Source organism: Oculina patagonica, chromosome 10, assembly GCF_052425735.1.
Source record: "Oculina patagonica isolate OP01 chromosome 10, crgOcupat, whole genome shotgun sequence".
In the NCBI taxonomy this organism is placed as follows: Eukaryota; Metazoa; Cnidaria; class Anthozoa; order Scleractinia; family Oculinidae; genus Oculina; species Oculina patagonica.
In genome coordinates this window covers 13,640,702-13,659,627 of record NC_135767.1, presented here as the reverse complement: position 1 = coordinate 13,659,627, position 18,926 = coordinate 13,640,702, and the positions used below count along the sequence as shown (strand labels likewise).

Here is an 18,926-nt window from a genome sequence, read left to right as displayed (position 1 = left end):
AAAGTTTTAAGTAGATGAGTCCACCTTGTTTCAGCAGCTGAGAAGGAGCAAAACCATGTGGGGTTGCCTAGTTGACGAATCATAGCAAACAAGTCTCTTTTGCACTTCTCAAAATAAGGGGGTGAAGATCTAAGATTCTTTAAAACTCTAAAACCTTCATCAAGATGTACAAGCTTATTAAGATAATCCTCTGACTTCAAGTCACCGGCAGTGTATTTCTTTCCCTTGGTCTTACACTTTCTAAGAGCAATGCATGCACTGTCTTGAATTTGTTTGATTTGCAGTTTTTTTAGCTTAAAGAATATGTTTGGGACAGACATTGCTGCTCTTCTATCCTGACACCTTAATTCCCACTTAGCAACTGTGCTATATGTTACTGGTACTTTTCTTTCATTGTTGTCAGGTCTCCGCTTTCCACAGAATATTGTTGGGAATGATAAATATTCAGAATCTTTATCCATGAATATTCCTAATGGTTTGTTTCCTTCTCCTGGTGCAAATGAAATAATTTTATCTGCATTTTCAGCTACATCTGCTTCCTGTAGTAGTGTATCTGTAATACCTGAAGGGCGTTCGGCAATTTCGCACCAGCCATCGCTATCATCATTATCTATGTCTGGATTATCAACATCAACAGTTGAAATACTGTTTTGGGAATCATGTGTTTTATCCTTTGTGACAGTTTCATTAGTTTGCACATCACAGCTTGATTTGTCAGGATTTTGAAGAAACTCCTTCCATTCTTCATGGGTACTGCATTGTAAACTTATGTTATCTACCCATGCATTTTGCACTTCTATGCCTTCACTTTTGAATAAGTCACTTGTGCCTACAAGATATTTGGCTGCATCTAACACTTTCTTAGGTCTAATGTTTTGAAACTGATAATGATGCTTATAACTGAGACGCCTTTTAAGTTTTATTGGAATGGTATGTGATTCATTGATTGGCCTTGGCAGAGAGTGAATAGTTGAATTTACATCACTTGGTACATTGACAATATTTCCATGAATAGACAACTGGCCACCTCTTGGTAATTCGCGAATTTGCATGAATGGAATACGTGGTGATATTAGCCGTTCCTCTAATGGTGTCAAATTTAACAGTTCAGGCTTCTCAGGAAAACTCATTTTATTGGCTTTAGAACAGCTGGGCAATGTGCCTTTCTTTAGATTTGAATGACAAGTTGTGCAAATCCATTCAGTATTGTCTACACTTGTTACCCCAGTGACACAAGAGTCCACAACACCTTGTGAGCAAGCCTTGTACTTGTTAGAATCACATCTGACTACTGAGGACCTGTACCACAACTGGTCACAACAGGTGCATATGTATTCTGGACCACATTTTATACTTTTGTGGAAGAAATTTACCATAGATATCATACTGTTTTCATTTTTCTGCGCTTGTAACTCATCATCATCAATAATTGTTTCAAGTGATAGATTTTCTGGGTTCTCCGCTTTCCGTTTTCTTTTAGACTGTTTGGCAACTTCCCGTATGAGTTCTGGGTTCTTCGCTTTCCGTTTTCTTTTAGACTGTTTGTCAATTTCCCGTATGAGTTCTGGGTTCTCCGCTTTCCGTTTTCTTTTAGACTGTTTGGCAACTTCCCGTATGAGTTCTGGGTTCTTCGCTTTCCTTTTTCTTTTTGACTGTTTAAAAATTTCCCTCAAATGTTCTGGGTTGGTGATTTTCCTTTTTGAGGCAGCTTTGTTATTTTTCTCCCTAGCTGTTTCAATATTTTTGTGTATTTTCTGCAGTGAATTTTCATTCTCTCTTTTTCTAAATTCTGGATCAGCTCTTCTCTTTTTCATGTATTCTCTAATGTAAGCTCTGCGTTTTTCTTTTCTATCAATTAGGTTGTCTTCAACTGATGTTTGACCACATTTTGTCTTGTTTGTTTTTACTACTGTAGATACATAATGCGTTTCACCTATGTGCCCAATGTAAATGTTTGTGCGTCCTCTCGTTACACTTGCTGGTTGCACAACAGTAACAGGTGCAAAAGTTTCATTTGATTCAGTAATATGAATTGACAAATTCAGACAATTGGCCACTGCTTGAATTATAATCGCATCAGCCCATGTTCCCTCACATGACATATTTCTTAAATATCCTTGCCAAGAATAATCAGTATTACTCTCTATAAATTGTTCAGGGTTATGCTGTAAATACTGAACACCAAGACTACGCACATGAAAATGGTGATTAGGATTATCATACAGTTGATGTGAAACAGCTCGAAAAAAACAGTCACCACCTCCACCAACATCAAGTGCGGCTCTATTTAATTCTGACAACCTGGTTTCTAGTGATGAAACTGAATTGCCAACTAAGCTACTACGTGCTTCTGAATTAGTATTTACACTGCAATGATCAGGCCCCGGGTTCTCTTCAACATCACCACTTAAGGATATGACTCTTCGTGAAACATGATAAGTTTGGGCTTGACAACATTTTAATTTATTTAACATTTTCTCATCAACACACATGCAAAACAATGATGAATTCTTATGCTTTAATGTCCTCAGTCGCGCAATAGTTAGGTACAAGCTTGGCCTGACAAAGCACTTGTTTGAAGATAATAAACACCTTGATCTCACAAGCCGTTCAGTGAAATGAGAACGATTACACTCGTACAACATAAGTCTGAGCTTAGATGAACTTGGTATGTACTTCTTAAGGTATGATTTGGCAGCAAGTCGAATAATTTTCGCCTTTCTAAATAACTTGATAAATTTCTTGTATGGAATTCTGGAAGGTTCTCTTTCCCGTTTCCTTCTAGAATGTAACCTACACCTTACCCTTGAATTTCTACATTTGTCCATTTCATCTGTTTGCAAAGCACAAGCACTCGGTGGATTATCAGTTGGTAATTTAAGCACTGGTTTCTGCTCAGTAAACTCAGCTTTATTCTTGGCAACGAAGGCACCGTCAAACTGACCATTCATCAAAGAAGTGTTCCACTCACATGTCTGTTCGTGTTTGGCATGGATTTCCTCATGGAGTAGCTGACAGTTTTCTGCATATATAGCATTCATTTGCTCATATTTGGTTTTCATTTGTTCATATCTGGTTTTCATTTGCTCATATTTGACTATCATTTGTTCATGTTTAGCTTTCTCGCTTTCCATAGTTATGGCATAACCCCAGCGAGCGGGGGATTCGACACATGTCTGACATGTCTCCTCGCCGTTCAAATTACCCTGGCGAGTCGAGGGTCGTACAGATGTTTCTGTCCCTGAATACTCACAGGACTTATTATGAACATCTACATCAATGCAGGCATCCATTGCATAAAATACCCCTGGAATTACACAGCGTAAACAGCTAACAAAAGTGCTTGCCCCAAACTGAAGTTCGAAACAAAATGGCGGATCACCAACGTTTTACCACAACAAATCATGTGCTTTGTCAGGTGACCTGTACGACTACTTCCCGAACACGACCGAAGCACAGTCGATCTACATGTTTAGGATTTGTTCATAAAAACATATTGTTTGCTATAAGTAGAAGCTTACCTGTGTTATGTAATGGGACTTGCGAAGCAGAAGATCAACACAAAGAACACAAACTATGCGAGTCCGTCCCCCGATCCTGTGAGCTTCAATTTCTGAGAAAACCACTGCCGAGCGTCTCCACAGATCCATGATACGAATAGAAAGTATAGCCAGTACAACAATTCATTTGGTGAGTAAATTGAGCCACTTACACTGCAGTAAAACAGGTCATTTGGCCAGTAGATCACCCCATTTACTGCAAGAACTTCTATCGATACACGATCGCTGTGGGCAGATCGCTGTCAAAGCTTGTTTGAGCCTACGGTGGTCGTGGCAGATTATCAGCGGTTCAATGAATACATCTATAAATTTTATTCCAATATTTCCACGTTTGTCAGATTAGCACAAAGGGATAGTCATCAGTCTGCGAATCTCATGGGGAACGGTTCGACGCCAAGAAGGGGTATATTTACTTTTCTTTTTCTTTTTTCTTTTTTTTTACCTTGGTTTGTCTATTATTTTGCTCTAAATATCTGCATAGGAAAATAAAAGGATTGAAGCCGTGTAGTAATTACACTGTAAATAAAAGCACAACGACGTCTATAGACTAGATTCAGATAAAATATGACGAACTTTAATATTCATAATATTTTCTTGCAAACACGAAACCACGTACGCGATTTTAGCCAACGCTCTGGTTTCTAGATAGATTTGATTTTTGATGGAAGCTTATGTGAAACCCGATTTAATTTTCGAATGCTCCTTCATGTTCGACGCTAGCTCGAAAGATAGACACGAAAGTCATCGATCGATTAATGCTGATTAATGGCTCTCAATGTTCACTTTTTTGGCGGTCGATTACTTAATTCTACACGTAATTGTCAGCCATCTTTTGTTTCTTTGCTTCTGTTTTTTCTTGTAAACCCCTTTAAATTAAAAGACTGCTTTTATACGGCCGCTTTTATACGGCCGCCTTGCTACACTCTTTCTACAAGTATATCTGCTGGTCAGCGGAGTTGCAATGAGAAGTCTACAGATGATGGACCAACCGACCAACCATGGCTACCCACAATACTCCTGAATAAATTCAGTCGTAAAAAGGCCCTCGGCGGGTGTTCATTCTTTAGCATTGATAACAAAAACAAAACATTAGTTCAATGAAAATTCGGTAACTAGTACATTAAGCTAAACAATCAATTGGGCAAGGCCTAGGGTGTGGGTAACCCTGATCTAATTTTCCCTTTGATTCATAAGCATGTTACAGTGAGAATGAAAACATAACAAGTCACCTGTAAATTAAATAAGGACTCCTTTGTTTACATTTATAATATAATTTAGTGGTTGCTTCCTCTTTCTTTCAATTTGATAGCTAATAATCTTGTAGCATACCAGCATACCAGAGTTGGTTACCAGCTGGACAGCTATGCAGTAGTCAAGTGCTCAGAGTATATAATTTTGACATAAATTTAATTTTAATTTAATGAGTGTAAAGTTATCCATTAAAGGCATTTTATGGGTATAAAGTGTGCCTTTCTTTTCAATACTGTTTTCAGGGTCATGAAAATCCTGTGATAGTAAAATACCCATGAAAATTCAGAAAAATTGAATTCACTGCTTTTTCATGGTGCATGCTGCCAAGGAAGCTATCTTCATTGGATGTGAAATTGCCATAAAAATATATTTCCCTTGATTTTCAACAATTATTAATGGTACTGAATATGTTTCATGGTGTTTTCATGGAGCACGATAAAATGTGAGTCTGCACCATGAAAATTTCAAATAAAAAATTCATGGCACTGAAAATCAAGATAACCAGTTTTTCATGGCATGTTAATGGAATTTTAACAAAAGGTTGTTTCATAGTGTACGCTCTATACATATTTAAAAAACTCATTAATAATTCATAAAGAAAATAAAAAAGAGATTAATGTTTAATGAGTGTCTTTATATCTGATAAAGACACGGCTAAACTTTACGTCCAAATCTAATAAATAAATCTAAATAGACCATTTTACAGTTGTCTGCTCAGTGACCTGGCCTTTGAATGGAAGTGAGGCTGGAGGTGACTTTGTTTTGATACAGACCTCACTGCTTTTGTTGTATAAATCACGTTGTTCTGATGCTAACTAGTTTGCATTTACATGATAAAGCAGAAAGGTTTGTATCAATGCAAGGTCACCTTCAGCCTCGCTACCATTCAAACGCCAGGTTACTTAGCAGGCAACTGTAAAATGGACTATTAGTGCAAGAATGAGTTGATCTACATTGGAAGATTTTTAAGCCGTTCAATAAATTCGCAGTTCGTGTTTTATCGTCTAAAACACTCGGCTGCGCCTCGTATTTTAAACTTGATAAAACACTGCTGCTCATTTATTAAACATTACATAAATGACTTTAAATATATCGTGACATAGTGCGGCGTTATAACTTGAATGCTGTACACTCACTTTATTTGCTGCATACAGGATTTATTCTGATATGGATATTATTTAACAAATGGATATGGACATTATTTATCAGCAAAATGTATATAAATACGAACAAATAAAAAACAGAAAGGCCGAATGTACAGTAAGCTAATACTGCACTAATATATCTTTCTTCCAATGTTTCGTAAGGCACGGCCTGACTCAGTCATCAAGAAATCAACAACTAAGGAGAACTCTTTAGTTCTTCATTCCTTAGTTGTTGTTCACTCTTTACTTGTTCATGAACTCTTTAGTTCTCTTTGATCAAGTAATGCCATGCCCGACGAAAGTTTGGTAGTACGTCCCTTATATTCCGAGCATTTACAATATATGTGTAGCAATTCCACTCGAAGAAAAACCACATATAACGTCAAGAGCGTTAGAATGAACGTCTAAAAAGTTAACTTGGAATACAACCACGAAAGATCCATTTCTTAACCTTGTTTCCTTGCTACCTTATCACTTCGATACCTTACGTGAGGCCTTACACAAAGTACTATCCTGAGCGAGCGAGTCCATCGGATATTCTCGTGTTACGTCACGGTCACGTCGTGAATGACGTGACCGTTACGTAACACGAGACAATAAACCTAATGCTGCGCAACATCATAATTGCAAACAAAATGCTGACGTTACTCATTATGATCTTTTTGAGCAAAACAAAATCCAAAATTACAATCTTCATTCAATAAGCCATGCCCGACTCGCGCGCGGTGAATACTTCGGCAGCCGAATTAAGGGCGTCGCCACGAGTGGCAAAGCCGCGAGAAAAAAAAAAAACAATAAAGACATGACTGACACCGGAAACCGCGCAAGAAAAACCTCTGGCACCCAGGGTACACAATGTACCGTGACGCTAACAATGAATGAATATATAATTTTAAATTCTTTGCTTTACCTAATTGTGAGCTTGGGACACCTGTGACGGAATGCACCCTGCAGTTGACAGCCTTACATAACACCGTCTAATTATTTTTACCCGCGGAGTATTCTGAATTTCACTATCTAATTTCTTCTTGTCTCGCGAAGAACTTGCTTCTGGATATGCCATAGATAACGTCGATAGTAACTCATTCAGTCACATGCAACTTGCTGATTAGCCATTTAAACACAAAGATTCGATCGCGAACGTTAAACCTTTAACCTTTTCAGCCAAGGTGAACAAATAAATTGAACAAGTAATAAAACTGTTTTTACGAGTTCAAACACACGGATTTAAATTTACAAAACGTGTACGTTTCGGATGTCCTGAACTGTAATAGAAAACGCGCACCCAAAACAACAATTCCAAAAGAATTAACCAAAAACAAAAAACATTTAGCCCTCTTGTTAGTTCTCTATTAAGAGTGCGCATGAGAATAAAAAGCGCGCTAAACAGAGTTTCATGGAAACCGCTCGCTAATTGACCGGTCGATCAAAAATGCCCGCCATTTGTGTTACATTGCCGCGAGCGGATCAATTAGTAATATCAGGCGTTTATCACAGAGCGCTCTTTACAATACTTCTATTATGTCCTGGTTATCGGTAAAGTAACAAGAAAACAACCGCTTTGTCGGACCGCTTTTGTGATGTAAAGTGTTGCCAGCTCCTGAGGTATAAATAAGCTTTGCTATGATCCTGCCTTCATTCAGTTTATGAGACAGTAACACACATCAACACAGTACATGTATAGATGAAGACTAATAGATTCCGCTCAGCAATTTCTATTCTGGAACCTTTGCCCGGCAGACGCCCGCATGTAGTATCTTTTATTTCGAGTACAGCGCCCTTGGAACCAGTCTCCAGTAAGTCACTGTCCTTCTCCATCAGCGCGATCCTGGGTCTGGAACATGAGGAAAAACGCCAAGATTCACCAAGCATCGGTAAGTAACTCTTCAAAGTGTTTTGTTGATGCTATAATCTAATCTACAGTGTAAATCACTTATTTCACTGCTATTTACTTTGGAGTCTGAACGTAAATTATCGGCAATTTCATACGTAAACTGATCAGAACATTTCGAGCGTTGGTCCTTCGTAAAAGGGAACCGTATGGAATCAAAGTTACTTTTACTCAAACGTATTTTTGCTTTCTTACGATAATAAAAGAAATTAAACGGAATTAATTTTTTTAACGCATAGTCGTAGAAGGATGTAAATTGCGCTGAATGCTCGACTTTTTCTACCAGTATTAGATCTAAATAATAATAATGGATTGATGTGTGGAGAGAAAGAACTCAGAAAAAAAATTCTGAGTTCACAGATTTATCAGAATATTTTTCTTTGTCATGAACATCATGCTTAAAGTTAGCTTTTTTAAAATTAAAATACATCAACGGACGAGATGTAAAGTGAAGAAATTATCCTCGCAATGAATTGCAATTACTTTAATTGCAATTCACTGCGAGGATCATTTCTTCACTTTACGTGACTTGATGTGTAAAACTATTTTGTTTTGATTTGTTTACTCCTACTGCCTGAGCTGTGTGTCCGCATTCCAAGTCCTCAACACAGTTACAGTGATACCAGCCCACGATCATCTCCTTATTCCGACAACACGAGTTCCACCAGCGATTGTGACAGCGAACCCGATCAAGTATCGACACATTCCAAGCAGACACCGAGGAAGAAGCGACAGCGAACGACCTTCTCGCCGATAGAGGCGTGGGAGCTGGAGCGAGCGTATAAGAGGCGACCATATTTGATAGCGGAAGACGAGGAGGAACTGGTGAAGAGACTTGGGATCCCGGCTAGAAGTTTGAAGGTGAGTTAGATTTAATAAACCATTTCCGAGTTACCCTATGCCTCTGTTTCAAAACGAGTCTACGTGCGAGGTTTCACCTACAGGTCCATTTTCATGCAAATTAAACCCATTTTCATTTGAATGGTTTCGCACGTAGACTCGTTTTGAAACAGAGGCAAAGGGTAACTCGGAAATGGCCTATACTCTTGCTATTAAACTTTTTATGACTGAAGATTGTTTTTTTTTTCATGCTGAAAATTTGTAGTGCGCTGCATTTCGAAACTAAAATCAGTACTTAAACGAAAAATAGTAATTCAGCCTCCCTCCTTATTTGTACATTGCTAGTAGTTTTAGTTTTGTGAATTTTATTTAATCAGAAAATATCCCAAAAAGTTGATTTCTCTGGTTTTCATCTGTTTTATTTTAGTAAGGAAAAATACACTGAATGCCTTTTGTATGATTTTGTATGATTTTGTATGATTTATTTTAGTAAGGAAAAATACACTGAATGCCTTTTGTATGATCTTCAAATCAGGTTTTTGAACATAACGAAAATTCTTTAATGTTCGTTTTCCTGACTTATCAAATTAATAAGTTATGATAACGTACTTGAAATTCGTTTAAATGATTTATTTTTTGTGACAATTCTCACTAAATTGTTACTGTATACAGCTATTTCAATAAACGTTGTCGGGTCAAAGCTTAAAGCTAAAAGGCAATACCGTATGGCGTTCTGGGTATTCACTACAAATTTGCATATAATCTTCATTAAATGCACAAATTTGTATTTCGCACGTGAAGAATTCACGAGTTTGTTTTTTCTTCTCAGGAGGCCTTTCTGTAGCTTTACTTTTAGTGTCGCTTAGCTCTGACTTTTGAAATCATTCTAAAATTCAGTGTGGCTAAAAGCACCTTGTTTCACATGTCTGAAGAGAAAGAAAACGTGCAAATTCGCGTTTGTCATGTCACTATATATTTTAGTATTCAGCACGCGCAGTTGCTCTCTTCTTCTACCCATACTGCCTTTCAGTCTTGTCTTTTAGCTTTGATCCGGACAACGTTAACTGAAATAGCTGTATATTCAACCTGACCATAAATTCAAATAGAATTGTGTTTTTCTTGTTATAAGCCTTTGTTTATGATCATCCGATGTTGATATGTAAAATGTAACCAATGCTTATTTGTTTCTTCATTTCAGTATTGGTTTCAGAACCGACGAGCCAAATCAAGAAAAGAAGAAAGAGAGTTGACGTCCGTCTATCAGACCAGCCCGTAAAACCAGTTTGAGCGTCCTGCCACTAGAGTCATGCCTTGTGAGCGAACTCAGTTTCTGATCCAGTCCCCTTCAGATCACTGGAAGCAAGCTGAACGTATGTCCTACCCAGTGCTGCGCAGTCGACCAATCACAGCAGACTTCCATTACTCGTCATTCAAGTCAAACCAGCTTAGAAGCCGTTCATCATTACTGGTACCCATGTTCCACCCGGACCAGTTCAAGAGAAGGCCAGCTGAGCCCGCAAGACTATCGTACAATCGTGGCTTACGTAGATTCAAGCCGTACTGAATGTAGGTTGAAAAAAGTTTAAGAAAAAAATAATGGAAAATGGGAAGCAATTTTCATTTTGAACTTGTGAATAAAAGATTTTAGACATTTCGCTTGGTAGTGAAGAAAGGAAACGCTTATGTAAACATTTTTAATTAAAGTTAAATTTGTATTCATCTAGAATTACCTTTAAAAAAGTGCTAATAAATGTAGCACTGTAAAAGCAATGTGTGAGAATCGGCTTCTACATATGGTATTGTAATTAAATAAATACATTTAAGTATTCTTATATAATTGGTTCAATTTTGTTTAACATTGTCAATACGATAAGTTTTCAAGTGTCTAGTTTAGTTATCATATAAAAATGATGGATTAGAGCCGATTCGCACTAGCGAACAAGTTTGAAATTTTCACGGGTCGTCATGCAGTATTTTGGCAAGCCCGATGAGCGAGCTTAAATACAAATGAAGAGTATAAATGTGCAGCGATACTACAAACTAATTAACAATTATTGGATGAGGTTGAGCATGATAGCGATAATTATCAAGGCCAAAGTCTCTGTTATCTGCCGAAGCCGAAGGCTGAGGCGGATAACAGAAACTGAGGCCTTGATAATTATCGCTATCATGCGAAAACCGAATCCAATAATTGTTTTATTATGCACATTCCTGAGCTGCACTTGTAAAGACAAGAGCGCGCACAAAATATACTTTTATAAGCTTACAACCTTTCGTCACTTCTGCATGCATAAAACTATTGTCTGTAGGTATGACGTCACTTCTACATATGTAAAATCTCATGTCTGTAGGTATGACGTAAGAGAAACAGCAAGCAAGAATTAGCTGCGTGCTTATAGCCAATCAAAATCAAGCTGGTGACACCAATGTATAATAATATGCTTTATAAGAGAAATGCTGACTTGCCACATTTTTTAAAAAGTTCGCGCGGCCGGGGGGGGGGGGAGATGAGACGAGTACTAATATCGTAAGATGTTGCGCGAAGGATAAGTGGAATACATGTATATTTGCCGTTCTTAATGCGTGCTTGTGAGAAGGATAAGTGGATTACATAGGCATTACATGTTCATAAAGGATGTTGCGAATGATAATTATTCGTCAACTACAGGACTGCCGGAGCAATACACTCTTTTTCTTTTATAAGAATCATTTTTGTAAGAACGTTGAGGCTGAGATTTACCTCAAAATTTAAGAAAATGTATGGACTAAAATAAGAACATCCTCAGGCTCAGCCAAATTTTACGCGTTCTTATAAAAAAGACAAACATTATGTCTAAACATAATGTTTTTTATGTCGAGGCATGTTACACGATAACCCGTTGGGAGGTTCGTACTAGGTACAAAGATTAACCAATAGGATTTTGGGGGCGGGGTTCGCTATAGTAAAACCAAGGACACTTCTATCCCTCGCCATTCAAACGTCGAGTGCTGAAGAAATTTCTTTCCCGCCACCTCCCCTGTCCCTCACCGACCAACGGGTTTTTCGGTTCTTGTCTTGTTTGTGCAATTTTGTACCATGTTTTCTGATTTCTTTTATGGGGGCATGTTTTGGTCGCCCCTAGCCTGTTCCAGGCGTTCGGTTATTGCTTAATCTGCTCAATTTTTAATCTCTTTGTTATGATTTAGATTTAATTAGTTTAATTTAACTGCTACCTTTGGTGGCCAAATTTCTCCAAATCATTTGTGTTCTTGATTTCTCGCGTTCTCTCTATACTTTGGTGCATTTTATTTAAGCAGAGCTCACGTCAGGGGTCGTTTTCCTAGCAACTTGCATCGAAATAAAAAGAGTTTAGTTCAACTGCCTGTGGCCGTGTATTCTGGGCAATCAATAGGCCATTTCCGAGTTACCCTTTGCCTCTGTTTCAAAACGAGTCTACGTGCGAAACCATTCAAATGAAAATGAGTTTGATTTACGTGAAAATGGACCAGTAGATAAAACTCATTTTCATATGAATAGTTTTGCACTTAGACTCGTTTTGAAACAGAGGTAACTCGGAAATGGCCTATCCGACATGCCGAATATCGGCCAAACAAAAGAATTATATTAACACTACAAAATGTCACGTGATGCGTGTCCAGCACTGGACCGATACCAAAATTTGCATGCCTAACGGTAGTTTTTCCTATCTGGACGTACGGGGAACGGGCGAACTCTGAACATGAGATAACGAGAAAACGACGACATTAATTACGGGAGGAATATAAGACTCAAAAAAGGGACTCGCTTGCAAGGAAGAACCAATACACCTTTAGGTACCGGGAACTAACCACGAACTGGACGCCTGACAACAGCACCAACTCAGCTTGGTTCCAGCAGTAGTTTATTGCTTCAAGGTTGGTAATCCGCATGTACTAAAACCCGAAACAAGCGAAAAAAAACAAATCACCGAAACAAGCAAAACCCATTACAATTACTGAGAGCTTACTGTAAACAGTGTAAAAACACTCCGCTTAGCCTGTTTACGGTTTGCTCTCAATAATTATCATGGTTTTCTTGTTTCGATGATTTCGTTTCGTTTCGCTCTTCTCGGCGTTTTCTGTTGTTTTGGCGGTTTCGTTTCGGTCGTTTCGGTGGTTTCGTTTCGTTGTTTCGAGGTTTAGTGCATGCCGTTGTAATGAACGATGTAACCGTCGATGTAATCGAAACAGCTTCACTAGTGCTGTTGCTTATATGCGATTTGCTTTGTGCGTCTATATTGACAAGGGTACGTAATAGGTGCGCTATCCTAAAGATACGAAATAACAATTATTGTAGAGTAAAAATGCTTTGAAGACAGCGAAACCAGAATTAAAATTACTAGCATTTGTAATTTTTGTTTATTAAATAGAACACTTCTGTCAGCAAAAGTATTCAAACTTTAAAAGCGTCGAGTCCGCAAAACTTAGCGGCGCACGTGAATTAATTCGGCAAAACACGATGGATTTACAACCTTACAGCTTGTAATTAAAACTGCTGGAGCGATCTGTGGTCATAGCTTAAGATATAAAAAATGTTAAAACAGATCTAAAAATATAAAACGACACTCTAAATTTTCGATCGCCTTCTGCGGTCTTCTTCAGAGAATGATGGATTTTTTTTTTTTCAAGGTTCGCATAATTTTTTATAAGCTACACCGACGTTATTGTTCGTTGCCCCCCTGGGGAGCAAATAACGATGCGTAAACCCTTTGGAAGGGCGCTCTTTCGTTTATAGTGTTTCTGTCTAGGAAAGAATGTAAGGATTCCAGAAACAGTCTTTTGTTCTTGCTGCTAACACCTGTTTCAAGAATTTCGGCGTAACTTGGATGTATGTCGTGGCCGATTTCTGCATGATGTAAATCGCGGAGTTGATATTTCCGTTTGTTCCGAGCTTGTGTTCGGCCCCCCTTGATTTCCAGTTTTTTTTGCTTTCCCCAACGTATGCAAATGAGCATGTCCTGCAAGTCACTTTGTATACAATGCCTTTCAACTGCTCTTTATTCGGCCAGTCCTTGGGCTTTTTGAAGATGTTTCCTAATGTTCCGCGAAATTAAGTTCCTTTAATCGTACGTTTTTGGCCAAATCGCGAAAATTAAGTGCCGCCAAATATGCCCGTTCCATTTTTGCGAAATTAAGTTCCCGCGAAAATAAGTAACAATAAAGTATACTTTTTACGCCAGGTAAACCGTTCTGAATGCTAATTACTTTTACCAAGCACTACGGTAATTCCCGGGGGTAATTGACTGACACTACCAACTCAGTAAGATCGATTACGAAAACAAAAGCCCAGCTGGGGACTCAAAGGAACCTTCCATTATTTCCAGCATGCCGCTTTGTAATATCGGGTAAACAGTACTTACGAAAACTGATTGTGTTTCGGCTAATTAGCTGCTGTTGGCTTTTTAAAGAAGCTACGTCACCGACAACACATTTTGAAAAAATTAGCAAAGTTTTCCTAATTTGTCGTTCGAAATTTGTCTTTATCTTTATCAGTTGAAACCATTCTTGGTATTTTTTGCATTTATATTACTCCTTTGTTGTTTTTCTACGTTAGAAAACTATTATTAATTTTTGAGGTTTCCTTCAATTTGAAAGGAATCAGAAAAAATGACTTATTACCGTGACATTGCTTCTTCAAAGTGTTTTAAAACACTTAATACGGTTCCACACAGAAATCACTGAAATACGGCAAATTCTCCGTAACACTAATTATATGAGATTTGATTATGCTCAGTACTGTAAATTTTAAAAATACTCCTAATAATTGCTTGCTATCCGCCCCTCAAAAGACTGGTTTGACCAGTTAGTGATCATGCAAGAGCATCGCACTGAGGCATTCATTCCTGATTAGTTGTTGTTTTTGCTCGCCATCCGGCTGGGCTTATAGACTACTTTTCGCCATGTGGCTACTGGAAGCTGAAATAATTTATAACCTTTCCTTCCTCAGGGCAAATTACCATGGAATTCGTTCGTTTCAGGACCTTGCATGCACCGAGGATAACACCTTTAAGGAGTCTACTGATTTTAGCCTCGAGTGTCACACTCCTTATCTTGGTGGCTTTGAATTATGAGCTCAGACTTTGGAAAATACAGTGCCACCCTACGGTCTCAAAAGCGTAAGTTATTTTTATTTTATTTTATTTTATTTCCTTGTTTGAAGATTTTCTGTTTATACCTTCCGTATTGCGTGCATGGTTTGCAGCTGACGTTACAGGCGGCCATGTTGGATGACAAGAACAAAACGTTTCCCTCCGTTGGGAACTTAAGGTGGCTGGTATCTGTTTTCAGCACTTTATAAGGCTTATACCTTAAATGTTTGAAAATTTAAGGTGGCTCTGAAACGGCTTCGTAGAATTTTTTTTAACTTTGCAGAAAGTTGTATCTTAACATGCCGATCAATGTTCAATAATAAAAAATGGGGTCATCGGGCTCGTTTTTGAGTTTAAGCACTTAAAGCCAAAATTAAGGGTGTTTTTAACAGGTTATACTGTTGCTATGGTAACCAGTGACGTCAATAAAATAACTAAAACGTATTCAACAATCATTGGGCATTTATTGGATACCATTATTTTAACAGTAACTAATAAAATTTTGTTGTTCTGACCCGTCTAAGCATAAGAGCATGAAAGTGCTAAAAACCGATATGAGACCTCTGAACTCTTTTACCATGCAAGCTCCGCAGAAATATGTTTTATTGTTTTGTAAACCAACATGGCCGCCTTGTCACGTGGTTGCAAACTAAGAATAAGTGGGTTTCAAGATGACTGTTCAAAACTCTGCATAAATTTCTCGGTTCCACGTTAAATTTTCATATATCTGTTCTAACCCATCCGGAACGGCCACCTTTTACGGCTAAGGTTAAAATTAACCTCACGTCTTGAAAAGTTGTAATATTTCTCTTCTCTTCGCTGCATAATTACAATTTTTTATCTCCAAAATGCGTTTCGTTGACAACTTGTTGAATAATGAAACAATTCTCTTGCTCAATCTTGCGGAATATCATCTTATTTTAGCCAACTCGGCCTACGGCCTCGTCGCGATCGGCTAAGTATCAGGCGATATTCCGCGCGATTTCGTAGGATAATTGATAACTATTCACCTCCGAGCAACGCCCGCGAGAAAATTGCAATCTTTGAAAAGAATAAACTATTCAAAAAGCATCCTTTTTAGCTCAAGTATATTATCCCGCTGATTTAGTATATACTAAAACAGCTATTCTCCTCAGTGTCGGTGACTTGTAGTTGATATTTATCGAATATTAACCATTAACTGCCTGTAATAGGAAGGTGCCTTTATTATATAGAGTTATTTTTACAACTGAAATGTACTGATCGATTCTACCAGAACATACTGACGTTTCTGTAATCACGTTATAATGTAATAAATAAAACCTTGTTTATACTTGTTTTACCAGGCAGCTAGAAGCAGCAGCAAACACTATCAGAAGTGGAATAAGTACAAACCAGTCAAGAATTGGTAAATGTTCTCCAATACAACAAGTCCTCTTTCTCAAGACGCACAAAACAGGCTCCACCACAGTCGCCAATATATTTTTCCGTTATGGCGACTCACGAGATCTTTCATATGTACTTGGTCAAGACACGTTAATTGGTTGGCCTCGTCGCTTTCAGGTCTCCTTTGCGTTACCTTTTGATGGACCCCAACCGCACTTTCTATGCAGTCACACAAGGTACAATAAAAAACCGATGAATTACCTCTTCCCAAAAACGACCTCAAAATACGTGACCATTCTACGAAACCCCGTTGACCAGTTCGAGTCGGTTTTTAACTATATGGGTTTGGGCGATATTTATGGTTTCGGCCGAGACCCGAGAAAGTCTTTACAGGAATTTCTCACCAAGGGAATCGAATTTAAAGACGTTTTCAAAGAAGACGCTGCACGCTTGGTCAGAAATCCCATGTTGTTCGACTTAGGATTGGCTTACAAACTTCACCAGAACGTTACGGCTATCGAGGAATACCTCGCGTTTCTGGACAAGGAGTTTGATTTAATCATGAATACAGACTACTTCGACGAATCTGTGGTGCTGCTAAAGCGCTTGCTTTGCTGGGAATTAGACGATGTTCTTTATTTTAAATCTAACGAGAGACAAGACAAGGAAAGAGCTGTGGATTTGAGCGAGGACGTTAAAGAGAATATAAAACGATGGAACGCAGCCGACCAGTTACTGTTCGATTACTTTAACCGAACGTTTTGGCAAAAAATAAAAATGGAGGGTGAAGGATTTTATGACGACCTGGCAGCTTTTCGTCAAAAGAAAGAGCAAATAAGACATTTGTGTTTGTCAAACGGAACAAGCCTTCAATTACAATACGGCCACAAGTACGTTAAGGGCGCTTCCCTGAAGCATAACTTGAGCGCCCAAACACTACAGTACTGCGAAAGAATGGCACGTAGTGAGAATTCGTATCTGGAGTATTTACGCAGGAAAATATCAATGAGATTAGCAGCTCTTCGAGCAGCAGCGGCAAATGAGAGGAATGAGGAAATGACTAGCTGGGATGTAGCGAGTGGCCTTAAATATACTCCAGTATAACAGACTAATACAGCAATAGACCCTTCTAGAAAAAATGAACTGGCGAACAAAATGGAGAGGAAATCAGGGATATAACCGCGGCAGGGTTTGAGTCAGGAGTGAGAGAAGGAGAAATAGAAAATAGAGAATTAGGCCTCATATCATTGAAGCGGACGGAAAAGAACTCCAAAAGTACTTCATTAAAGGATACTTAAAAGGAATGTAGCTAAAATAAAAAGACGATGCGATTTGATCTCAGTCACGACCATTACATTTAAGTTAAAGTCTTGAACCTATGTGAATCTTGAAGCAATTTTGCTACGATATATTGTCCGCAAAAACACGAGGGTAGCTCTCCTAGGTATTAAATAAGCGACTTGTCTGAATTGAATCGAATTAATAGTAATTATTATACTTAGCCCAAAATACTAGCTGAGTTGGGAGAGTTTAACGTTTCATTAGCCCCCTAAGCCACGTAAACGACATGATGAATATTAAAATTCGTGTCCAGACGATAAGAATAATAATAGATCACTTGATCATTTGAACTAATCAGGCAATATATGGCTTTGATGCGTCAATGAAGTTCTCGCAACGTATATTTAAATGTACTAGCTTGTATAAAAACCATTATGTAAAAACGGCCGCTTACAAGATTGGTAGAAAGCGACGTGCCCTTTGCGAAATCTCTCCTTGAATGTAAGGAAAATCAGTTTTTGTAGTTTGTTAAAAGGAGCACTCTCGGGGCGCCAAACATTCTGTGAAATGCACAGCCTATAATTACTGTTACCCCCCCAAGATGATGTCCAGTCCGTACTGCGCAGACTCAGGGTTTGTTTTCATTTTTGTTTTGAATTCGTTGAAACGTTACACTTCGGTGATAGCGTACATGAAGTTTTTTAGTTCGCCATTACGGATCGTTTCGTTCAAGAAATTCACGATGAACTAAAACGTCCGTTTGAAATACGCGTCGAGCTTCTTTTACGCGTGGATATTATTCTTTTGCACTTCAGGCATATCTGGCTTTAATGTAATTAAATCCGCAAAAAGGTAAGTATAAAAAAAAAACCGGCTCAAGATTGGGAGAAAGGACGCCTTTCCCGGAATTTTTATTTTTGCTAAGTAAATCATTCTTCTAGTTTGTGAAAGACCTCACAAACATTCAGGCGGAAATTGCACAGTACGGACTGATAATAATCTGTTAATGTATGAAATAGTGTTGAAAAAAAATATCGTCGATAAGCATATTTTGCCTAAAAGAACCAGTCAAAACTCTGGCGGAACAACCTTATGGCGGCAAAAACTGAAATCAACGAGGACTAGCAAAGTGATAAAATAAAGCGGCAATACGTCGCTATGGAGTATTGAGCTGTCGCATGCCTTTGACGTTAGTCCAGCCATAGAGCGCAAATGCTTGGAAGGTACTTAAAAAAAATAGTTGAACTTTGACGGAAAAATGCGTTTTCTTTTTCAGGGAGACAGCCTTTCGGGGCAGGGACCGCAATCTATTTTTTTTTTTTCAGCCGGGTATTTTCTGCTCCTCAGTATTTTTAAACCTTCTTCTTGTCCCGCGAGTATCCCGCTTCTGCATGAATATGTCAGACAGCGTCGTTCGTAATTCATTCAGTCACATATAACTTTCTGATTAGTTATGATGGATTGATCGAGAACATTTAACCTTTTA

The 18,926-nt window shown here is 38.3% G+C and overlaps 2 protein-coding genes and 1 pseudogene across 2 annotated transcripts in view; all 3 read left to right on the top strand.

Annotated features, from left to right (window-relative positions):
• Positions 1 to 7,640: 7,640 nt before the first annotated feature.
• The window catches only part of LOC144667265 (homeobox protein prophet of Pit-1-like), a 15,749-nt gene continuing 4,463 nt past the window's right edge, over positions 7,641 to 18,926 (top strand). The window contains exon 1 of the mRNA XM_078528663.1: positions 7,641 to 7,830. Coding sequence (XP_078384789.1) covers positions 7,641 to 7,830 — 190 coding nt within the window. The remainder of the gene's footprint in view (positions 7,831 to 18,926) is intronic.
• LOC144628703 (retinal homeobox protein Rx-A-like) lies at positions 8,415 to 10,251 on the top strand (annotated as a pseudogene).
• LOC144628702 (galactosylceramide sulfotransferase-like) lies at positions 14,031 to 17,263 on the top strand. The gene is made up of 2 exons (XM_078486829.1): positions 14,031 to 14,050; positions 16,120 to 17,263. The coding sequence occupies exons 1-2, from the start codon at positions 14,031 to 14,033 to the stop codon at positions 17,261 to 17,263; spliced, it is 1,164 nt and encodes a 387-aa protein (XP_078342955.1).